Here is a 25,927-nt window from a genome sequence, read left to right on the forward strand (position 1 = left end):
AAATATATGCTTGTTTTACTCCGATGTTTGTAAACCAAATAAATGTAAACAAACACTTTATAGCCTCAAAAATTGGTTAAAACTATCATTTTAATATCATGGATGGTCAGTCCCTGCATCAATAGCTCTGTGTATGAATTTGAGAATGAATCCAGCCCAATCCTTCAGCTTTTTATAGAAACAGTGGTGGGGAGCCGTCTTTGTTATGGTTTTTGCTGATTGGCCCATTCATGTTCATTAACCCTCTTATTTTCCTTACGGAAAATCCCAGCAGCTGCATTGTGCACAGACTTACAGATAGAGAGAGATATAGAGAGGGGTATAAGGAAAAGAGACAGGGGAGGCAGAGGGAGACACAGAGAGAGAGAACTATTAGAGAAGGCTTCAGAACGAGTGAGAGAGAGAGCGAAAGAGACAGAGAGAGTTAAAGAGAGGAGCCCAGCTCAGCTTAGCTCAGACAGCTGAGAGCCCAGCGCTGTTCCCTGTCTTCATCTGGGCAATGAAATGCTTCTGTACCAGTTAGCACATCGCAGGCTGGGTCTGTCTAAACAGGGTTTTCTCACCACCTCCTCATCTAACCCTCGCCAGGCCCACTGCAAATTAATGTGAAGGGTCAGGCTTGCTACTGACCTGGGTTCTGTGTCACAACCGGCCGTGGCTGGGAGTTCCATAGGGCGGTGCACAATTGGCCCAGCGTCGTCCGGGTTAGGGAAGGGTTTGGCCGGGGGGGGGCTTGACTTGGCTCATCGCGCTCTAGCGACTCCTTGTGACGGGCCGGGCGCCTGCAGGCTGACTTCAGTTGTCAGTTGAACGATGTTTCCTCCGACACATTGGTGCAGCTGGCTTGCGGGTTAAGTGGACAGGTGTTAAGAAGCGGAGTTTGGTGGGTCATGTTTCGGGGGACACATGACTCGACCTTTGCCTCTCTCGACTTTCAGCCTTGAATATTTAGAGGAAAGAATGCCCTCTTGTGCTCTCACGTGGTACGGGGCAAGAGAGAGAGACAGAGTGTGTGTATGTGTGTGTGTCTCACCTTGGAGAGCGGTGAAACTAGCAGAGTTTAGTGGCTATTTTCTTGCACAGATGTGTGGTGCTTCCCTGGGTTGGAGATAAGGGGAGGGGGATGGGATGGTGTGCTGGGTGATAAGAGAAAATAGGTACATTGTGCTGGAGGCCATGGCACCTAAAACATAAATGTTCTATCACATATCAATGTATGCACCCCCATGTCCTGAAATGTTCCTATATTACTTTTGGCTGCCTACTTTGTTTTGGTTTATGTGCTGTCCACTCACCCACCTCCTGAAGGGAAGAAAATAGGAACTGAACAACAAGACAAACAGCATGTGGTGGTGTAGAGAAGATTGATAGGCTCCAGGCTACTCTGCTCCAGTCACACTGTTATCTACAATCATCTTAATAGCACTGCAGAGTGACTCCAACAGAGGCCATGGTAGAGTGGAAAAATGCAAGTCTACAGTTTAAAGTCTAAAAAAAACCTCTCTTTCGCTCTCTTTCGCTCTCTCCCGCTATTTCTCCTTTCTCTCCTCCCCCTCCCTCTCTCTCCCACCCTCTCTCCCAGTCTCGTCAGACCCCGGAGGGAGAGTTCCTACCCCTGGACCAGTGTGAGCTGGATGTGGGTTTTGGGACGGGTGCGGACCAGCTCTTCCTAGTATCACCTCTCACCATCTGCCACGAGATCAATCCTAAGAGCCCTTTCTTTGACCTGTCCCAGCGATCCCTCATGAACGAGCAGTTTGAGATTGTTGTCATCCTGGAGGGCATTGTGGAGACCACAGGTGAAGAACCACTACCCTCTCTCCTCCTGTTAAACCTTTACTCTCTTCTTACTACCCTTCTCTCCTCGTTTTTAATTGATTATTCTTTCACTTTCTCCTCATTTTAACCCCTTACTCTCTTATTCCTAAAGAGGCTCCTCCTTTTCAAAGGCCCAATGTAGCCATTTTTATGTCAATATCAAATCATTTCTGGCTAACAATTAAGTACCTTACTGTAATAGATTTACATTCAAATTGGCAAAAATCTTTTTTGGGCAAAAACCTATTTCTAAAGCAAGTTTCATGATGGAAACCAAAACTCCCGCCCATTCAAACCTGCTGATTAAAAGGTCATAACACTGGTAAAAAAATGTCACGTATTTACAGTGTTGTACAATATGATATAAAACACAGGAAAAAACTGAATTTTGACTGCACTGGGCCTTTATTTGATTATCCTTTCACTCTGAGTCCTTTCCTGATCCTTTTCTTCTCCACTCCAATTGTTATCTCTTTCCATTCAGTGAGTTTCTCATTCCCCTTCTCCACCCTTTAGCTTGCAGTTCTGTTATTCCTCTCTCTCTCCTCTATTATCTAAACTCGAATTCAACTGTATTCTTATATGCTTATCAGTCTTACTTCTTCATGTCAACCTGCCACATATCCCCATGTAATATTTCCATCCAGATTCTGGAGATCGAGTCAGACTAACACATCTCTCTTAATCTCCAAAGCCCTGAAAGAATGTAACAGATATTAGGAATGGTAAACAGAGAGAGCAGTGGAGAGGTGGACTTTGGGTATTGAGGACAGCGCCAGGGAATGGCTTCCTGATTGAATTATGAAGGACATTTTATTACTGCGGGATGGTTTTTATCCCTACCCCATGTATAATAGATAGGGTCATAGATGCGAATGTCACTTAGATAAATAAGCTGGGGGTTCAGCTGAAGTTGTACTATATTTCTCACTGGGCCGAATGCAGGGTTAATTCTGGGATCATTCTGAAACAGTAGGAGACGTTGAACACAACAGCTGTACTGATCTACAGGCAGGCTGTGCTGGGTCACCTACGGAAACAAAAGTGTTTTTCTGTCTTCTACATCGAACAATACGATTCCTCATCCTAATTTTCATACCTAAATAACAGTCTTTGTCTTCTCTGGCATCATTTATTTATTTCTCTGCTGCCTTCTCTTTTTCCTTTCATGTCTCCTCTGTTCTTCTCCCCTCCTCTCTTCTCATTGTCCTGGGCAGAAGAATGAATAGGCTTAGAGGAGGAGGGAGGGATGAGCAGGCAGCATGGTCTGTGCTCTGTTGATAATGTCATTAAGGCAGGCTGCAGCCAAACGTTTAGCCCCTTTTAGCCCCTCTCTCTCTCTCTCTCTCTCTCTCTCTCTCTCTCTCTCTCTCTCTCTCTCTCTCTCTCAGCAGGACTGTGGTTCTCTGAGCTGAGGAGCAAAGCAGGGGGCAGCTAAGGGGGTCTGCTCTGTATGAATGAGGTGGCCTTGGAGTCACCTGTGTGGTCCCGTGCACAATGTGACATCCCTTACTCCCCAGAGAAAGACATCCATTTCATCCACTGAGAGACAGACAGAGCATTGTCCTGCCATTTGAGAAACCTTCTGTCGCCAACTGATAGCCGTTGCAACTTTCTGGTGTCTGATTGGATGGTTATGGGGTCTCTCTACTACCACACTATGATTGTGCATCAGCTCCTGTTCAACTAGAGATGTGTGTTATGTAGGCCTAGTTGTCACAGCTTTCTAACAGGTGTGTGTGTGTGTGTGTGTGTGTGTGTGTGTGTGTGTGTGTGTGTGTGTGTGTGTGTGTGTGTGTGTGTGTGTGTGTGTGTGTGTGTTAGATGAAGAGAACCAGTCGTAGGATTGAAAAGTCGCTAGGAGATGGTCCATTTCATTAGTGCCAGTGGAGGCTTTACATAAAGCTCTCTCCAGGGACGCGTCGCTCTCTGTCCACCAGCTGTTTGCTCACTTGCTCATCTGCTTTGATTTTCATTCAAGACCCACAGAACATAACAGACTGTCAGTGTAACTCAGGATACCTGGATGATGATGGGGCGAACTGGCAGGAACGCCGGGCCCTGAAGCCACATCACTTCCTGCTGCACCTGTATACCTTTCCAGTCATGTATCCACCATCAATGGGAAAATTATAGCAAATTATTCTATATGCAGAAATATAAAATAACTAATTCACTTCAGCTTTGGGTTGAGGATAGTCAAGGGTTTGGGTATAACCTTAGGCTTAGGTTGTGAAAACCCCTTGGTAGTGATATTACTGTGTCAGTCAAATGTCAGAGAAAGGATCAGCTCTGTTTGGGGCGACAGGTAGCCTAGTGGTTAGAGCATTGGGCCAGTAACCGAAAGGTTGCTGGATTATATCCCTGAGCTGACAAGGTAAAAATATGTCGTTCTTCCCCTGAATAAGGCAGTTAACCCACTGTTCCCTGGTAGGCCTTCATTATAAATAAGAATTTGTTCTTAACTGACTTGCATAGTTAAATAAAGGTTCATTAAAAAAATTAACTGAGCAATACAGGTCTCATAAGTGGCTATTTTACAAGAGATGAGGTCAAATAAAAACCTGGCTTGTCAAATCAAATCAAAAAATCGAATACAATTGTATTTGTCACATGCTTCGTAGATAGCAGGTGTAGACTTACAGTGAAATGCTTACTTATGGGTCCTTTTCCAACAATGCAGAGCTAAAGATCAAAATAATACACAATGGATAACGAATAAAAAAAAACGAGTAGAAATAAAATGGCTATATATAGGGAGTGGAAAATAACATGGCTAAATACAGGGAGTACCAGTACCGAGTCGATATGCAGGGGTACGAGGTAATTGCGGTAGCTATGTACTGTACACATACCGTGCCTTGGGAAAGTATTCAGACTCCTAGACTTTTTTCACATTTTGTTAGGTTACAGCCTTATTCTAAAATGTATTAAATTGTTATTTTTTTCTCATCAATCTACACACAATACTCCATAATGCCAAAACAAAAAACACATTTCTAGAAATGTATTAATATCACATTTACATAAGTATTCAGACCCTTTACTCAGTACTTTGTTGAAGCACATTTGGCAGCGATTACAGCCTCGAGTCTTCTTGAGTATGACGTTACGAGCTTGGCACACTTACATTTGGGGAGTTTCACCCATTCTTCTCTGCAGATATTCTCAAGCTCTGTCAGGCTGGATGGGGAGCGTCACTGCACAGCTATTTTTAGGTCTCTCCAGAGATGTTCGATCGGGTTCAAGTCCGGGTTCTGGCTGGGACACTCAAGGACATTCAGAGACATTCAGTCCCGAAGCCACTCCTGCGATGTCTTGGCTGTGTGTTGTTGTCCTGTTGGAAGGTGAACCTTCACCCCAGTCTGAGGTCCTGAGAGCTCTGGAGCAGGTTTTCATCACGGATCTCTCTGTACTTTGCTCCGTTCATCTTTGCCTCAATCCTGACAAGTCTCCCTGCCGCTGAAAAACATCTCCACAGCATGATGCTGCCACCACCATGCTTCACCGTAGGGATGGTGCCAGGTTTCTTCCAGAGGTGAAGCTTGGAATTCAGGCAAAGAGTTGAATCTTGGTTTCATCAGACCAGAGAATCTTGTTTCTCATTGTCTGAGAGTCTTTAGGTGCCTTTTGGCAAACTCCAAGCGGGCTGTCATGTGCCTTTTACTGAAGAGTGGCTTCCGTCTGGTCACTCTACCATACAGGCCTGATTGGTGGAGTGCTGCAGAGATGGTTGTCCTTCTGGAAGGTTCTGCCATCTACACAGATGAACTCTAGAGCTTTGTCAGAGTGACCATCGGGTTCTTGGTTACCTCCCTGAACAAGACCATTCTCCCCTGATTGCTCAGTTTGGTTGGGAGGACAGCTTTAGGAAGAGTCTTGGTGGTTCCAAACCTCTTCCATTTAAGAATGATGGTGGCCACTGTGTTCTGGGGGGAACTTCAATGCTGCAGACGTTTTTTGGTAACCTTCCCCAGATCTGTGCCTCGACACAATCCTCTCTCGGAGCTCTACGAACAATTCCTTCAAACTCATGGCTTAGTTTTTGCTCTGACATGCACTGTTAACTGTGGGACCTTATAGAGACAGGTGTGTGCCTTTCCAAATCCTGTCCAATCAATTGAATTTGCCACAGGTGGACTCCAATCAAGTTGTAGAAACAACTCAAGGGTGATTTCGAGTCTCATGGCAAAGGGTCTGAATACTAATGTAAATAATACTTTTTAATACATTTGCAAAAATGTCTAAAAACCTGTTTTTGCTTTGTCATTATGACGTATTGCTAACGATATTTGTTTTTTAAATCCATTTTAGTATAAGGCTGTAATGTAACAAAATGTGGAAAAAGTCAAGGGGTCTGAATACTTTCGAATGCATTGTAATAGGCAGTAACAGCAGCGTGTGTGTGTGTGTGTGTGAGTGTGAGTGTGTGGGTAGAGTCCAGTGTATGTGCATCGATTCAGTGCAAGAGAGTTAGTGCAAAAAAGGGACAAGGCAGGTAGCCATTTGATTAGTTATTTATCAGTCTTGTTTAGAAGTCTTATGACTTGGGGTTAAATTCTGTTCAGGGTCCTGTTGGTATCAGACTTGGTGCACTGGTACCGCTTGCCGTGCGTTAGCAGAGAGAACAGACTATGACTTGGGTGGCTGGAGTCTTTGACAATTCTTTGGGTCTTCCTCTGACACCACCTGGTATAGAGGTTGTGGATGGCAGGGAGCTTGGCCCCAGTGATTTACTGGGCCGTATGCATTACCCTCTGTAATGCCTTGCGGTCGTATGCCAAGCAGTTGCCATACCAAGTGGTGATGCAGCAAGTCAAGGTGCTCTTGATGGTGCAGCTGTATAACTTTTTGAGGATCTGAGGGCCCTTGCCATCTGAGGGCCCATCTTTTCACCCTCCTGAGGGGGAAGAGGTATTGTCGTACCCTCTTCACGACTGTGTTTGGACCATGATAGATCCTTTAGTGATGTGGACAAAGGAACTTGAAGCTCTCAACCTACTCCACTACAGCCCCGTCGATGTGAATGGGGCCGTGCTCAGCTCTCCGTTTCCTGTAGTCCACAATCAGCTCCTTTGTCTTACTGAAATTGAGGGAGAGGTTGTTGTCCTGGCACCACACTGCCAGGTCTCTGACTTCCTCCCTATAGGCTGTGTCATCGTCATTGGTGTCATCGTCATTGCCTTCCACCGTTGTGTCGTCTGCAAACTTAATGATGGTGTTGGAGTTGTGTGTGGCCAAGCAGTCGTTGGAGAACAGGGAGTACAGGAGGGGACTAAGCACGCTCCCCTGTGGGGCCCCCTTGTTGCGGGTCAGCGTGGCAGATGTGTTGTTGCTACCCTCACCACCTTCTGGGGCGGCCCATCAGGAAGTCCAGGATCCATATGCAGAGCGAGGTGTTCAGTCCCAGGGACCTTAGCATAGTGATGTGCTTCGAGGGCACTATGGTGTTGAATGCTGAGCTGTAGTCAATGAACAGCATTCTCACGTAGGTGCTCCTTTTGGCCAAGTGGGAAATGGCAGTGTGGAGTGCAATAGAGATTGCGTCATCTGTGGATCTGTTGGGACGGTATGCGAATTGGAGTGGGTCCAGGGTGTCTGGGATGCGGATGTTAACGTAAGCCATGACCAGCCTTTCAAAGCATTTCAAGGCTACAGATGTGAGTGTTAAAATGGCGCCGAAAAAGAGGGCTGCCTCACTTCTAGTCCTTAGGAAACTTTGCAGTATTTTTTTAATGTATTATTTCTTACATTGTTAGCCCAGAAAATCTTAGCTGTTATTACATACATCTGGGAAGAACTATTGGATATTGGAGCAGCGTCAACTTACCAGTACTACGACCAGGAATACAACTTTCCTGAAGCAGATCCTTTGTCCATACCACCCAGGGTATTTGAACTGATTCCAGAGGCCGACCCAAAACAACGCTGCTGGAGGAGAGGGAGTCGGACTTCGGAGATGTGCACACCACCCACCGCTTCTGAGTGTATTACTCACTAATGTCCAGTCCCTAGAGACATCAGGGATTGTAACATACTCTATTTCAGGGAAACATGGCTCTTTCGGGATATGCTGTCAGAGTCGGTACAGCCACCTGGATTCTCAGTGCATGACAGCATTTGCGCAAACCTGAAAGCGTGTACCACCTCATTTAACCATGGCAAGGCGACTGGGAATATGGCAGAATACAAACAGAGTAGTCATTCACTCCCGCAAGGCAATCAAACAAGCAAAATGTCAGTATAGGGACAAAGTGGAGTTGCAATTCAACGGCTCAGACACAAGACGTATGTGGCAGGGTCTACAGACAATCACGGACTACAAAAGGAAAACCAGCCATGTCGCGAACACCAACGTCTTGCTTACAGACAAAGTAAACACCTTCTTTGCCTTCACCTTCGAGGATAATACAGTGCCACCGACGCGGCCCGCTACCAAGGATTGTGGGCTCTCCTTCTCTGTCGCCTACTTGAGTAAGATATTTAAACATGTTAATCCTCGCAAGGCTGCCGGCCTAGACAGCATCCCCAGCTGCGTCCTCAGAGCATGCGCAGACCAGCTGGCTGGTGTGTTTACAGACATATTCAATCTCTCCCTATCCCAGTCTGCTGTCCCCACATCCTTTAAGATGGCCATCATTGTTCCTGTACCCCATAATGCAAAGGTAATTGAACTAAATTACTATTGCCCCGTAGCACTCACTTCTGCCATCATGAAGTGCTTTGAGAGACTAGTCAAGGATCATATCACCTCCACCTTATCTGTCACCCTAGACCCACTTCAATTTGCTTACCGCCCCAATAGGTCCACAAACGATGCAATCGCCATCACGCTGCACACTGCTCTATTCCATCTGGACAAGAGGAATACCTACAGTGGCTTGTGAAAGTATTCACCACCCTTGGCATTTTTCCTATTTTGTTGCCTTACAACCTGGAATGAAAATAGATTTTTTTGGGGGGGGGGCGGGGGGGGGGTTGTATCATTTGATTTACACAACATGCCTACCACTTTGAAGATGCAAAATATTTTTTATTGTGAAACAAACAAGAAATAACACAAAAAAACTGAAAACTTGAGCGTGCATAATTATTCACCCCCCAAAGTCAATACTTTGTTAGAGCCACCTTTTGCAGCAATTACAGCTGCAAGTCTCTTGGGGTATGTCTCTATAAGCTTGGCATATCTAGCCACTGGGATTTTGGCCCATTCTTCAAGGCAAAACTGCTCCAGCTCCTTCAAGTTGGATGGATTCCGCAGGTGTACAGCATTCTTTAAGTCATACCATAGATTCTCAATTGGATTGTGGTCTGGGCTTTGACTAGGCCATTCCAAGACATTAAAATGTTTCCCCTTAAAGCACTCAAGTGTTGCTTTAGCAGTATGCTTAGGGTCATTGTCCTGCTGGAAGGTGAACCTACGTCCAAGTCTCAAATCTCTGGAAGACTGAAACAGGTTTCCCTCAAGATTTTCCCTGTATTTAGCGCCATTCCTTCAATTCTGACCAGTTTCCCAGTCCCTGCCGATGAAAAACATGGCCACAGCATGATGCTGCCACCACCATGCTTCACTGTGGGGAGGGTGTTCTCGGGGTGATGAGAGGTGTTGGGTTTGCGCCAGACATAGCGTTTTCCTTGATGGCCAAAAAGCTCAATTTTAGTCTCATCTGACCAGAGTACCTTTGTCCATATGTTTGCGTAGTCACCCACATGCCTTTTGGCGAACACCAAATGTGTTTGCTTATTTTTTTTTCTTTAAGCAATGGCTTTTTTTCTGGCTACTCTTCTGTAAAAACCCAGCTCTGTGGAGTGTACGGCTTAAAGTGGTCCTATGGACAGATACTCCAATCTCCGCTGTGGAGCTTTGCAGCTCCTTCAAGGTTATCTTTGGTCTCTTTGTTGCCTCTCTGATTAACGCCCTCCTTGCCTGGTCTGTGAGTTTTGGTGGGCGGCCCTCTCTTGGCAGGTTTGTTGTGGTGCCATATTCTTTCCATTTTTTAATAATGTATTTAATGGTGCTCCGTGGGATGTTCAAAGTTTCAGATATTTTTTTATAACCCAACCCTGATCTGTATTTCTCCACAACTTTTTCCGTGACCTTTTTGGAGAGCTCCTTGGTCTTCATGGTGCTGCTTGCTTGGTGGTGCCCCTTGCTTAGTGGTGTTGCAGACTCTGGGGCTTTTCAGAACAAGTGTATATATACTGAGATGATGTGACAGATCATGTGACAATATTTTTTTTTTTTAAACAAGTAATTATTTGAATTTCACTTCACCAGTTTGGACTATTTTGTGTATGTACATTACATGAAATCCAAATAAAAATGTCACATGACCTGTCACATCATCTCAGTATATATAGACCTGTTCTGAAAAGCCCCAGAGTCTGCAACACCACTAAGCAAGCTCATCGACCTCCTGTACTCCCTGTTCACCTTCAACTCAATCATCAAGTTTGCAGACAACACAACAGTAGCAGGCTTGATTACCAACAACAACGAGAGTCTACAGGGAGAAGGCTCAAGATCAACAAAACAAAGGAGATGATCGTGGACTTCAGGAAACAGCGGAGGGAGCTCCCCCCTATCCACATCGACAGGACAGCAGTGGAGAAGGTGGAAAGTTTTAAGTTCCATGGCGTACATATGGCTGACAAACGGAAATGGTCCACCGACACAGACAGTGTGGTGAAAAAGGTGCAACAGCGCCTCTTCAACCTCAGGAGGCTGAAGAAATTTGGCTTATCACCTAAAACCCTCACAAACCTTTACAGATGCACAACTGAGAGGATCCTGTCGGCAGGGCTCTCCAGAGGGTGGTGCGGTCTGCACAACGCATCACTGGGGGCAAACTACCTGCCCTCCAGGAGACATTACCCGATGTCACAGGAAGGCCAAAAGTATCATCAAGGACAACAACCACAAGAGCAACTGCCTGTTCACCCCGTTACCATCCAAAAGGCGAGGTCAGTACAGGTGCATCAAAGCTGGGACCAAGAGACTGAAAAACAGCTTCTATCTCAAGGCCATCAGACTGTCAAACAGCTACCACTAGCACAGAGAGGCTGCTGCCTACATACAGACTTGAAATCATTGGCCACTTTAATAAATGGAACACTAATAACTTTAATAATGCCACTTTAATAATGTTTACATATCTCACATTACTCATCTCATACAGTTGAAGTTGGAAGTTTACATACACCTTAGTCAAATACATTTAAACTCAGTTTTTCACAATTCCTGATATTTAATCCCCGTGAAAATTCCTTGTTTTAGGTCAATTAGGATCACCACTTTATTTTAAGAATGTCAGAATAATAGTAGAGAGAATGATTTATTTCAGCTTTTATTTCTTTCATCATATTCCCAGTGGGTCAGAAGTTTACATACACTCAATTTGTATTTGGTAGCATTGCCTTTAAATTGTTTAACTTGGGTCAAACGTTTCGGGTAGCCTTCCACAGGCTTCCCACAATAAGTTTGGTGAATTTTGGCCCATTCGTCCTGACAGAGCTGGTGTAACTGAGTCAGGTTTGTAGGCCTCCTTGCTCACACACGCTATTTCAGTTCTGCCCACACATTTTCTATGGGATGGAGGTCAGGGCTTTGTAATGGCCACTCCAATACCTTGACTTTGTTGTCCTTAAGCCATTTTGATACAACTTTGGAAGTATGCTTGGGGTCATTGTTAATTTGGAAGACCCATTTGCGACCAAGCTTTAACTTCCTGACTGATGTCTTGAGATGTTGCTTCAATATATCCACATAATTTTCCTCCCTCATGATGCCATCAATTTTGTGAAGTGCACCAGTCCCTCCTGCAGCAAAGCACCCCCACAACATGATGCTGCCCACCCCGTGCGTCACGGTTGGGATGGTGTTCTTCGGCTTGCAAGCCTCCCTGTTTTTCCTCCAAACATAACGATGGTCATTATGACCAAAGAGTTCTATTTTTCTTTCATCAGACCAGAGGACATTTCTCCGAAAAGTACGATCTTTGTCCCCATGTGCAGTTGCAAACTGTAGTCTGGCTTTTTTATGGCGGTTTTGGAGCAGTGGCTTCTTCCTTGCTGAGTGGCCTTTCAGGTTATGTTGATATAGGACTCGATTTACTGTGGATATAGATACTTTTGTACCTGTTTCCTCCAGAATCTTCACAAGGTCCTTTGCTGTTGTTCTGGGATTGATTTACATTTTTCGCACCAAAGTCCGCTCATCTCTAGGAGACGGAATGCGTCTCCTTCCTGAGTGGTATGACGGCTGCGTGGTCCCATGGTGTTTATACTTGCATATTATTGTTTGTACAGATGAACGTGGTACCTTCAGGCATTTGGAAATTGCTCCCAAGATTGAACCAGACTTGTGGAGGTCTACATATTTTTTTTGAGGTCTTGGCTGATTTCTTTTGATTTTCCCATGAAGTCAAGCAAAGAGCCACAGATTCTTATTCCATTCTTTACTTAGATTTGTGTGTATTAGGTGTTTGTTGGGGAATTGTTAGATACGACTTGTTAGATATTGCTGCACTGGAACTAGAAGCGCAAGTATTTTGCTGCACTCGCAATTACATCTGCTAACCATGTGTATGTGACCAATAAAATTTGATTTGATTTGATTTGAGTGATACAGGGCGATAGTCATTCATAAAGTTTACCTTAGCGTTCTTGGGCACAGGAACTATGGTTATCTGTTTGAAACATGTAGGTATTACAGACTGGGTGAGGGAGAGGTGGAAAATCAGCGCATGCTCAGAGTATGCATCCTGGTAATCCATCTGGCCCTGTGGCCTTATGAATGTTAACCTCTTTAAAGGTCTTTCTCACATCAGCTAAGGAGAGTTTGATCACACAGTCCTTCAGAACAGCTGGTTCTCTCACACATGGTTCAGTGTTGCTTGCCTCGAAGCGAGCAAAGTAGGCATTTAACTTGTCTGGTCGGCTCATGTCACTGGGCAGCTCGTGGCTGAGTTTCTGTTTGTAATCTATGATAGTTTGCAAGCCCTGTCACATCCGACGAGGGTCAGAGCTGATATAGTAGGCTTCGATCTTAGTCTTGTATTGACGATTTGCCTGTTGGATGGTTCGTCGAAGGGCGTAATGGGATTTCTTATAAGAGTCTGGGTTAATGTCTCGCTCCTTGAAAGTGGAAGCTCTAGCCTTTAGCTCAGTGTGTATGTTGCCTCTAATCCATGGCTTCTGGTTGGGATATGTATGTACTGTCGCTGTTGCATTTATTAATGAGGCACCCAGAGAAGGCTGTGCTCAGGATGATGCTTCGGTCATTATCTGACTGACTCTTAGACACCTTTTTAAATAGGACCAGGATGTAATGTAACCAACCACCTTTTCATATAGGACTATAGAACATCATGCAAACAGCAATACCAGACTACCCTTTCCTTGGCTACAGGTGCTACATGTTTTATTTTTATTGATGCATGGATGCTGCAAATGCTTCTATAATGTTACTGCTCTTTACTTAGGATTATCATGTTTTGTTTATGGTAGACTAGATTCAACTTATTTATATGAGTAAGGCTATTAGTACCATTGATAGGAGTGATGTGAGGCGAGGACCCAAGGCTCCTGCAGCATCAAGGTATAGATCTGGTAAAGGTGGTGTTAGAAGATTCCTTATTAGCCTGAGCAGAAATAAACAACTGGTATTTATAACTAAATGCATTACAACACTGATCAAAGGGATGAGTCACATTTGGCCTCTAGTGATTGCCATGGATACAAAAGAACAGCTGTAGAATCAGGTAGGATGTGGTTTCATTGAGACAGAGCTAGATATAGAAAAGAAAAGTATCCAGCTATGACTCTCAGCCTAGAACGACTTGCAGCCAATATGTCCTTTAGTCAGCTGTCTCCATCAAGCTCATTTGAGCCAATGGCCCCACACACTGCAGAGGCAGAGGGAGGTAAACAGTGAGTGCAATATCTGTTTGTCTCAGGGTCAGCCTCAGCCATACCTATTAGTGGAAACGGTTTGATGAGTAACAGTGCCGTGGCCATTTTTATGAGCCATCAGAGGAACGGAAAACGTCTTCCAGCTAGATTTACGGGCGCATCAGTATTTAAATCTCCCCTCTATGGCAAGAGTGAGGGAGCTCTGTGCCAAAGCAGGTCTGTGTCAGGGAAATAGCTTTTTTCTCATGCTGTCAGACAACAATTCAAAGACTGAATTGTTTCCACACATGCTGAGAGTGGAAAAGAAAGAAAGAGAAGGGGGATGGAGGGAGAGGATGAGATAAGCAGGAGGGGGTTGGTTGCTGCATCTTTTTTTCCTTTCTTTCATGCCTTACTGTTTGATGTTAACTGAACTCTACAGTATTTTCATCATATTTATAAAAAATGACAAGGCTATTTAACACCTGTGTTTGTGCTGCCTAGTCAATGCTAGAGACTGAGTTTCACTTTTTAATTCTCTCTCTTTCTCCCTCTCTCTCAGGTATGACGTGTCAGGCGCGGACATCGTACACGGAGGATGAGGTGTTGTGGGGCCACCGCTTCCTGCCCGTCATGTCTCTGGAGGAGGGATTCTTCAGGGTGGACTACTCCCAGTTCCACAGCACTTTCGAGGTCAACACCCCACCCTACAGCGTCAAGGATCACGACGAGAAGTCCTCCCTGCCTTCGCCCCTCTCCACCCCCACGCTGGGCGAGAGCCACGGGCATGCCCGACGTGCCCGGGTCTTCTCTGTGGACTGCATCAACACTACGGACCGGGAGGAGCGGGCGGGGCAGTCCAGGCTGCCCAGTAAGCTTCAGAGGATGAGCTCGTCTGGGAAGGAGGACCTACAGAGGAAGGTTCTGATGCTGAGCTCTCAGCACTCTGAGAAGGCCTGCAGTACTGGAGACCTGCCTCTCAAGCTGCAGCGTCTCAGCTCCTCCCCCGGCCCAGAGGCTGCAGCTCGGCTGCAGCTCAAGGCCTTGAAACTGGGCTTTGAACCCATGACCCAGTCCACTGGAGACCTGCAGCTGCCCCCCACCCCAGCCCCCGTCCCCGCCCGCATCCACACCCCTCTGCCCTCAGGAGGGGGCCGACCAGAGGACAACCTGCCGGCCAAATTACGCAGGATGAATGCTGACCGCTGAGGTCATCATAACCAGACTTTGCATGCATCCCAAATGGAACCCTATTTCCTATTTAGTGCACTACTTTAGAACAGTGCCCATAGGGGGCTCTGGTCAAAAGTAATGCACTTTGTAGGAAATAGGGTGTTATTTGGGACACATCCCCAGAGTCAAACTTCTCTTTGACCACACATCAAACTATGGAGAGAGGGAAAATGGAATGTGACTGAATAAACTGAAAGACAATGATATGGAAGGGAAAAAAACTATGACGGACGGTGTGTCACTATTTCTGTTTTTTCAAACACAATCTTTACTGGAATTACTGTGATTTTTGGGTGTTTTATAGCAACAGTGTTCGTACTGGTGACACACACACACACACACACACACACACACACACACACACACACACACACACACACACACACACACACACACACACACACACACACACACACACACACACACACACACACTAATCTGTCCATCATCACACACACTCTAAAGAATTGTGCATGTATACAATCAATCCATCTGAATGCACTGCATACCCCCTCTCTTAGTTTTAAACAAATAAAATATATTTAAGATGATAATATGTGGTGTACCTGCAACTTCCTTTGTCTATAGTCTAGTTTCCATCATAGGGAACATCTACTTAGCTAAGAAATGGAGTCAAAATGCAATCTAACTTTTTTTGTTATTATTCATAATTGGGGAGGTATGTTATAGTAATCTGCTACTCATTAATTTACATAGCACCTTTGTTTTTACATTTAACAGGTTGTTGATGGCCTAATCTTAGCTGCTTGCGCGAAACACTTTCTATAACAGTTCCATAACTCCTTTGAACAGAGTGAGTCCGACACAGTGGATAATGGACTTTGCTGATACCAGAGAAAACACAGTCTTTGTCCAAATGGCACCCTACAGAGGCTTGTCCTTGGTGGTGATTGGCTGGTGTTTGGGAGTGGAGGATGGGGAGGATGGGGAGTGAAACAGTGGAGGAAGTGTCCGCCCCCATCAGACGGGCAGAGACAAGCAGCATGGCTAAACAGACAAACAGACATACAGACATACAGACACACACACACTCTTTCAATTGACTTGTAGCCCATTGTAGCTGAAAGGAATTATGATTATTATATAGATTGGGATATACATTAGTCACAAGACTTCTCTCACAGTGAAGTCTTTGGCACGCTGGTATAAATGATTCGGGAGGAATAAGTAATAGTTTTTTTTTACTGTACCCAACTTACGGTGTGCCGTGTAAAGGCACGGGGACAAAGACCAAACAAACAGGTAACAAAAACACAGGGTTGAAACCCAAACAAAAGAGCGAGGAGTACATCGAATAAATACACAGGCACACCATGATTAACGCACGGGACGAGACCCGTAATCACCTGCGCAATCCACAAGGGCACGAAAGCCCAAAACACACAGCACAGGTACTCACACGCACCAATGGACATTGTAACAATAATCAACCCCCAATGGAAACCAAAGGGCACATATATACAAATACTAATCAGTGGAAATAGGGGACAGGTGTGCGTGATGAAAGTTCCGGAGGGATCCGTGACAGTCTTCATTATAAAGTCCAACGGCAGACTTTAAGGACAGAAGCTTTGAAATGGACACAACCTTTTACTCTTCCGAACAAATGGAGAGGAAAAAGTGGAGAGGGAGAGAGCAAGGGAGGAGGACAGAGAGAAAAGAATGAGTGGAGAGGGTCACCTGAGCTTAGGGACAGAGTGCAGCGTAGGCTTTGGGAGGATTAGACCATGGCTGCATCCCAAACGGCCCATAGGGCTCTGTTTAAAAATATTGCACGATGAAGGGTAATGGGGTGCTATTTGGCACGCAGCCAACACAGGCCTCAGTGGGATTTAGCACTCCTATAAGTAGAGGGTTCAGACCAACGGATGTATGATAGTTAGAGGCACCCACCCACCAAGCTCTAATTTCTCCACCAATGCCACAAAGGGAGGAGATTCGACCAGGGGAATTCGATTTTCCCTACTTGAGGAGCACGCATGAAGCGACCTGCGTGGAGGGATCTCTAGCCTCTGGTAATGAATTCCTCACTGCGTTCGCCCACTCAGAGTTTAGGCTAAAGCCTGACCTGATCCACACGATCCAACCTTTTCATTTAGCAGCATAAAGAGTCTGTAAGTGTGTGTATGTGTGTGTATCTATTTGCTCACACTCTTAAAAACTACACTTCTTCCACTGGCTCAGCAGAGGATACGTCACCCAATCATACTACAACAATGAATAGCCTCATTACAATAAGAGGGAAGGGACGAGTGACCGGAACTGAGCTCAATCGACACCTCTTCAGAAGATGATTACAATACACTCTAATATCATGGTCACACTTAACATGAATGCACTTAACAAAGATGACATACTGTATTAACGAATTGATGCACCACACAAGAGCGCATTACTCTCATATACAGATGTAGGCTCTATATTTGATCACCCTGTTCCAGGAGAACTTTCCTGCGTTGAAGAAATGTTTTAACTTGTAGTGTATTTGAGATTTAAAACTCAGGCTAGAAGATACTCTGGACCTATGGACATTACACATTCTTATCAGTCCTCAAAATACCGATTCAAAGGTCGGTCAGAACTCGCTACATGCTAATAATAAGGATATTGAAGACCTTTCTTGTGCTCCATCATTTCCTGCTCCTTATTTTGATGTCTTATTCAGGAGTGTCAGAGGTTATGTAGGTAAAGATCTGTCACAGAGATAACACCTCCACTGGGTAAAAATACCAGGAGCATGAATAATTTGTTTGCGTCCCAGATGGCACCCTCTTCCCTATTCAGAACTCTACTTTTGACCAGGGCCCATAGGGAATAGGGTGCCATTTGGGAAGCATATTTGGCATGGTGAAGTACAGCATAGTGAGATTAAAGAACAGTCTCCCTTTAGATTGTCTTGTCTGTTCTGCCCCCGAGTCTGTTTGTCTGGCTCACTGTCAATATCACTGCTTTCCTCCCACAGCTTCAGTCCTTGGCTTTGATAATGAAGAGAATACAGTGCCTAGTGAAAGTCTACACACCCCTTGCAGTCTTCACATTTTGCTGCCTTAAAATGTAATCTAAAAAGAGATTGCATTTGTTTTATTTCCTACTAATCTACACAATCTACTCCACAATTTCAGTGAAAGAAAAATTATAGAAAATGTTCCAATTTACTAAGAAATATAAAATTAGGATGTATATCTTCACACCCCAGAGTTAATACTTGGTGGAAGCACCTTTGGCAGCCATTACAGTTGTGAATCATTTTAAATAAGATTCTACCAACCTTGCACAGCATTTAAAGGCAGCAAAATGAGAAGACTGTCGAAGGGATGTGTAGACTTTTACTAGGCACTGTATGTACTTTAATAAAAAAAAAACGTAGCTGCATTTGAATTATAGTTAATTAAGTAACTTCTGAACACATCCATACACTGAATACACACGCACACGCACGCACACACGCACACACACACACACACACACACACACACACACACACACACACACACACACACTGACATTCATACATAAAAACACACTTACAAATTGCGCTTTTAAGTCACCAGGTGGGGGGGAGTTGAGTTATTCCACATCTCCCATACATTGACGTGTTGAGAGGGAGATTGAACGGCCATCACATTAGTTTGTTTACAAAGGGATGTGTGCCTGGCCGAGCAACCACATCCACAAAACCTCTACGTTTTGCAAATTTGTAACATTTAATATGAATTTTAATTTGTAACATATCATACAAAATGGGTGATGGATATTCACAAATGAATACATAACATACTAAACGTAACATACCATACTAAATAGAGTGTCCCAGATTTACGTACAGAATAACTTGAAATTCTCTGAGACCAGGTTGAGATAACTTGTAAACAGTCTAACCAGCTCTGCTACGGCAAGCAAAATGGTCAGAGTGAGACATTCTCTCATTTGTGGCTGGAAGTAACTAGCAAGCTAGTAAGCTTTAGCGAATTAGCTTTAGCCAGTGTGCGACCGTGGTTAGTTCAATGTTGGATATTGCTATGGGGATTTAGGAACCATCAATAAATTATAGAACGTACACGGGACAATACCTTTTAGTTTTCTCATTAAATGTTTTTGATGTTTTTTATATACACATTTTTACAATTGGTTTGAGGTTTTTAAGTCATTGAAATTTGGAACTTTTAAAATGTAAAAAATATTGTCCCATGTGCAGTACCAGTCAAAAGCTTGGACACACCTACTCATTCAAGGGTTTTTCTTTATTGTACTATTTTCTACATTGTAGAATGATAGTGAAGACATCAAAACTATTAAATAACACACATGGAATCATGTAGTAGCCAAATAAGTGCTAAACAATATTCTTCAAATTAGCCATAATTTGCCTTGATGACAGCTTTGCACACTCTTGGCATTCTCACAACCCGCTTCATGTGGTAGTCACCTGGAATACATTTCAATTAACAGGTGTGCCTTGTTAAAAGTTAAGCTGTGGAATTTCTTTAATTCATGTGTTTGAGCCAAACAGGTAGGGGTGGTATACAGAAGATAGCCCTATTTGGTAAAATACCAAGTCCATATTATGGCAAGAACAGCTCAAATGAGCAAAGAGAAATGACAGTCCATCATTACTTTAAGACATAAAGGTCAGTCAATCTGGAAAATGTCAAGAACTTTCAAAGTTTCTTCAAGTGCGGTCTCAAAAACCATCAAGCACTATGATGAAACTGGAAAGGAAGACCCAGAGTTACCTCTGCTGCAGAGGATAAGTTCATTAGAGTTTCCAGCTTCAGATTGCAGCCCAAATAAATGTTTCACAGAGTTCAAGTAACAGACACATCTCAACATCAACTTTTCAGGGGAGACTGTGTGAATCAGTCATTGATGGTCGAATTGCTGCAAAGAAACCCCTACTAAAGGACACAAATAATAAGAAGAGACTTGCATGGGCCAAGAAAGACGAGCAATGGACATTAGACCGGTGGAAATCTGTCCTGTGGTCTGATGAGTCCAAATTTGAGATGTTTGGTTCCAACCGCCATGTATTTGTGAGACGCAGAGTACTGTAGGTGAACGGATGATCTCCACATGTGTGGTTCCCACCGTGAAGCTTGGAGGAGGAGGTGTGATGGTGTTGGGGTGCTTTGCTGGTGACACTGTCAGTGATTTATTTAGAATTAAAAGCACACTTGACCAGCATGGCTACCACAGCATTCTGCACTGATACACCATCCCATCTGGTTTGCGCTTAGTGGGACTACCATTTGTTTTTCAGCAGGACAATGACCCAACACACCTCCAGGCTGTGTAAGGGCTATTTGACCAAGAAGGAGAGTGATGGAGTGCTGCATCAGATGACCTGGCTTCCACAATCACCTGACCTCAACCGAATTGAGATGGTTTGGGATGAGTTGGACCACAGAGTTAAGTACTGTTGTAAAAACATTCCAGGTGAAGATGGTTGAGATAATGCCAAAAGTGTGCAAAGCTGTCATCAAGGCAAAGGGTGGCTACTTTAAAAAAAAAAATACTACATGATTCCATATGTGTTATTTCATAGTTTTGATGTCTTCATTATTATTCTACAATGTAGAAAATAGTAAAAATTAAGAAAAACACTTGAATGAGTAGGTGTGTCCAGACTTTTGACTGATACTGTATGTACATTGTGTAATTTATTGATGGTCACTAACTAGCCACATAGAGATATCCAACATCCAACTAATTTTACCATGGTCAGTGTGCGTCCCAAGAGAGAATTTATGAACTAACACCCACGTGTTAGTTGGAATTACTTGCAATCAAACCCAACCCTCAAATATGCCAAGGAAGGCAGAGATATCATCAATCCCCTAAATCTCAGACATTCTAGTATTGTAAAATACTGACTTTATGACCAAAGTTATCCTATTTACACTTTTCAGTCAAGTTGGGGACTAGAATAGATTACTACCAATGCCACATAGGCTGTTTTCAACCAGGTTTTTGGTTTTCCGGTTTAGTTCCTTTTTAAACAATTGCTTGCTGAAGTGTACAATCTGTCAGGGTGAGTCTGAATGAATCACGAGTGTGAAGAAGGGGGAGGAAGAGAGAGATGTCACACATAAACATGCACTTCACACTAGTGGAGGCTCCTCAGAGGAGGAAGGGTTGGACCATCCTCCTCAGTGAAGATAAAAATACAATAAAACTATACTAAATATATTCATGTCACCAAATAATTGATTAAAACACACTTTTTTACAATGGTCTACAGTAGCCTCAGCAGCACTCTGTAGTGTAGCACCATGGTGTAATGGAGAAAAGCTAGCTTCAGTCCTCCTCTGGGTACATTGACTTCAATACAAAACCTAGGAGGCTCATGGTTCTCCCCCTTCCATAGACTTACACAGTAATTATGACAACTTCCTGCGGACGTACTCCAACCTATTAGAGTTCTTGCAGCATGAACTGACATGTCCACCCAATCAAAAGATCAGAGAACGAATCTAGTACTGAAAGCTTAAACTACAGCTCTCTAGCACTGCAGTGCATAAAATGTGGTGAGTAGTTGAGTCAAACAGAGAAAGACAATAGTTGAAAAATGTTGAACAAATTAATTTCTTCCAAAATTAAGGAGAAGCTGGAGAGAGACAGACAGAGAGAGAGAGAGAGAGCTATAGTTGGTTGAATTTTTTTTAACTTTCATTTTCACTTAGTTAGCGAATGCAACTAGCTAGTGTAGCCGACTCAAACACTCGCCTCAAACAGAGAGGGATGCAATGTTAGCTAGCTGGCTATGGCTATCCAACATTGGAACTCATTCAAGTCAAGGTTTTATTAATTTATTGCCACCTAGGCCCGCCGGTGTAACAGCAAAACTGCTTGCTGACTGTTCACTGTACTGCATGATTGTAGCGGGTTTACTAATGCGTTAGTTATAGTAGATATGTTAACATGACAATAATGTAGGCTGTGTGTAGCAGTTAGCAGTCATGACATGAAGGTTTGGCTTGGAAAGTGTTTTTCACCTGGTTACAGACAGCTGATGTGTTGTGCACTGAAGTCCACAAGCGAAGGGAAAGGGTGAGGGGAGGAGAGGACGTAGAAAGTTGCAAGAAGCAATTATATTTACAATGAGCAAAGTGATCTGGCTGTTTTTATGTGGCTGCTGTGAAATGGAACTGTGTTTGCGCGTCATCAGGGGTGTATTAATTCTGCCAATTCTGTTGAAAAACGTTTCTTAAACTGAGGCAAATGGAACGAAATGGGGATAAACTTATCTGAATTTGTCCAATAGAAACTCACATTTGCAACTGTTGGACTAATGATTACACCCTAGATCATCTAGATGCAGGCAAGACTATGCAGGCGATATTGAATGTGTCATAGTCTGTCACCTTGATTGCTCAAAATTCTCTCGACCTGTTCACATACGTTGGCTAGGTTGTAGCAACCTCATGATGGGTACATGTAGTAGCCTAAACTTATCAATGTTACATTGAGCCAGGGCAATGGATATGAATGGCAGTCATCCAATATGCTGTAATAGAAATAAGATGTATCATCCTCCCTCATAAATGGCACCATCCGCCACTGCTTCACACACACCATATGGAGGAGGAAGGAAAATAACTTTCTCTCTCTTTCTCTCTCTCTCTCTCTCTCTCTCTCTCTCTCTCTCTCTCTCTCTCTCTCTCTCTCTCTCTCAAAATTATCCATAATTTTGCAGTCAGTTTTAGAATGAGTGGCCAGTAATTAACTGGTCCTGAACATCTCAAAATCTAAGAGCATTGTATTTGGTACAAATCATTCCTTAAGTTCTAGACCTCAGCTGAATCTGGTAATGAATGGTGCGGCTGTTGAGCAAGTTGAGGTGACTTATTACTTGGTATTACCTTAGATTGTAAACTGTCATGGTCAAAACATATTGATTCAATGGTTGTAAAGATTTCTTTCTATTGCTCCTTTAAATTGTAGCTTGAACTTGGCGGAACCTCCCATACTTCAGCTCTGATTAGGGTCTAGATGAAAATCCGAAAGCTAAGCAAAATCTAATGGAAATGATTACAAAAAACCCACATAAACCAGATCAATGCAAATCTATTCTTACAGAGAAAGTAGTAGTGCATTACTGGTCTCATTGATTAAACGTAACATAGTCAATGAAAATCTGGGAGACTGGTACGTTTGGTACATAAGACAGAAGGTTACTTAAGGCAAAAATGAAATTAGTGTGGTTGATCGAGGTGGATGGGTAGTTGTATAACGTTAACGTCTAGAAACCCAAAGGTTGGGTGTTTGAGTCTTAACTTTAGCATTTTAGCTAATTAACAAATTTGCAACCACTCTACTTATTCACTTTTAGCTACTTTGCAACTACTTAGCATGTTAGCTAACCCTTCCCCTAACCCTAACCTTAAACTTAACCCTAACCTTAACCCCTAGCCTAGCTAATGTTAGCCACTTAGCTAACGTTAGTGTTTTCCACCTAGACAACGTTAGCCACAACAGATTGTAATTCGTAATATATCATGCGAAATGGATGATGGACATCCACAAATTATACAATACATACGATACCAAACATGAGACATACCACTAATTTCAGTGTCCTGGATTTTTACTTTATTACGTCTACTCCTGAGTCCAGGCTGACATACTTGGTCAAAAGTAGATGCATTATATAGGGAATAGGGTGTCATTTGGGATGCAATCTGTGTATATCACACAGGTCTCTGGGGATGTACAGATACACTCAACATAACCAGATCACAGATCGAACTGGCCAATGTCTGTCCACCTGTCTTACTGACGCACCTCAAACCCTGACTGGTACAAAACACCACCGGAGAAGAGTAATCCCTCTCCACTCTGCAGGGGTCTGCAGGCACCTCGGGGTTATGGAGGAGGAGGGATGTATGTGATTCTGGCAGAATTTTTATGTAAGTGAGATAGAGTTGACCATGGCCTCAGATCACCTCACATCGATTGCAGGGCACACTGTCTTTGTTTATCACACACACACACACACACACACACACACACACACACACACACACACACACACACACACACACACACACACACACACACACACACACACACACACACACACACACACACACACACACACACACACACACACACAGACAGATGAACACAACACATAAACACATCACAACACAATCCCAGCAAGATAAATGTTACATTTGAATAATGCCCTCAAGGTACTTGAGACAAACAGTAGCCATAAAAAGATATGGCTGCTTCAAAATACTTTTTACATCAAATTGACCTCTAGTCCCAATACGCTACAAATCAGTCTCAAAATCACACAGACCAATAAAACTACTGTCTCAAAACACGGCAGCTTTATACCTGTTATCTACTGGAGAGATCTCTCGACATATTTGACTTTTTCTGAGGTACATAACATCCTGCAGAGCATCCTCGACCAATGGAGTGGACGGACTCCAATGAAATGACTGGAAATCCAACAAGCCTGCAGGTAGCACCACTCAAAATGTCCACCTGGACAGCTGGCTGACTGGGGATGTGTTAAGGAAAAGGAAAACAACGCCAGAGATAGAACAGAGATGACTTGGCAGACACTCACGCACACAATCCTTCCTGCCTCACACACACACATGCGCACACACACACACACACACACACACACGTTTGTTTTACTATCCTTGTGGGGACCAAACAATTGATTCCCATTCAAAATCCTATTTTCCTTAACCTCTAACCCTAAGCCTAATTCTAACCCTTAACCTAACCCCAAACCTAACCATAAACCTAACCCTAACCCCAAACCTAACTAATTCTAACCCTAACCCTAATTATGTTACTAACCCTAAACCTAACCCCTAAGCCTAAAATGACGTTTTTCCTTGTGGGGAACAGCAACATTTTCCTTGACAACTTGAATGAGAATTGTTTGGTCCCAACAAGGATAGTAAAACTAAACACACACACACACTTTTGTTTTACTATCCTTGCGGGGACCAAACAAGTCCCATTCAAGTTGTCATAATTACTGCGTAGGTCTATGGAAGCGGGTGAGAACCACGAGCCTCCTAGGTTTGATTTTGAAGTCAATGTACCCAGAGGTGGAGAGAAACTAGCTTTTTAATGTTTTTTTTTCTTTTTTTCTGAAATTCATTGAGGAGAATGGTCTTCTCCTTCCTCCTCTGAAGAGCCCCCACTGCCCTAAACATAACCCCTAAGCTAAAAATAGCCTTTTCCCTTGTGGGGACTGACAAATTGTCCTTTTTTTACTATCCTGTGAGGACTTCAGGTCCCCACAAGGATAGTGTAACCAAACGCACACACGCACACACGCACACACACACACACACACACACACACACACACACACACACACACACACACACACACACACACACACACACACACACACACACACACACACACACACACACACACACACAGAATCCCTCCTGTCTCACAAACACATACACTCAAACATGTACACAACAAACGAAATAACAAAATGTGCTGTTATCTCAAATACTGGTATTAGTAGCAGGAATTCCAACAGCACATAGAGAGACATGTATTACACTTCAGCTGTCTTACTGGAAGATACCTGGACTGTCATCAGAATACCAACCCTTACAACAACAACAAAAAACGTGAAAAAATCATGTTAACAATGTGATTTAAAAAAAAATATATAAATTATATACACTACCGTTCTAAAGTTTGGGGTCACTTAGAAATGTCCTTGTTTTTGAAAGGAAAGCACATTTTTTGGTCCATTAAAATAACATAAAATTGATCAGAAATACAATGTAGACATTGTTCATGTTGTAAATGACTATGTAGTTGGAAACGGCAGATTTTTTATGGAATATCTACATAGGCGTACAGATGCCCTTTATCAGCAACCATCACTCTTGTGTTCCAATGGCACGTTGTGTTAGCTAATCCAAGTTTATAATTTTAAAAGGCAAATTGATCATTAGAAAAC

At 43.5% G+C, this 25,927-nt stretch overlaps 1 protein-coding gene across 1 annotated transcript in view; it reads left to right on the forward strand.

Moving 5' to 3' along the window:
• Positions 1-15,449, forward strand: part of LOC106600796 (G protein-activated inward rectifier potassium channel 1) — a 37,717-nt gene extending 22,268 nt beyond the window's left edge. The window contains exons 2-3 of the mRNA XM_014192471.2: positions 1,583-1,799; positions 14,273-15,449. Coding sequence (XP_014047946.1) covers positions 1,583-1,799; positions 14,273-14,919 — 864 coding nt within the window. The 3' untranslated portion in view covers positions 14,920-15,449. The remainder of the gene's footprint in view (positions 1-1,582; positions 1,800-14,272) is intronic.
• The last annotated feature ends 10,478 nt before the right edge of the window (positions 15,450-25,927 follow it).

Source organism: Salmo salar, chromosome ssa03 (assembly GCF_905237065.1).
Source record: "Salmo salar chromosome ssa03, Ssal_v3.1, whole genome shotgun sequence".
Taxonomy (NCBI): domain Eukaryota; kingdom Metazoa; phylum Chordata; class Actinopteri; order Salmoniformes; family Salmonidae; genus Salmo; species Salmo salar.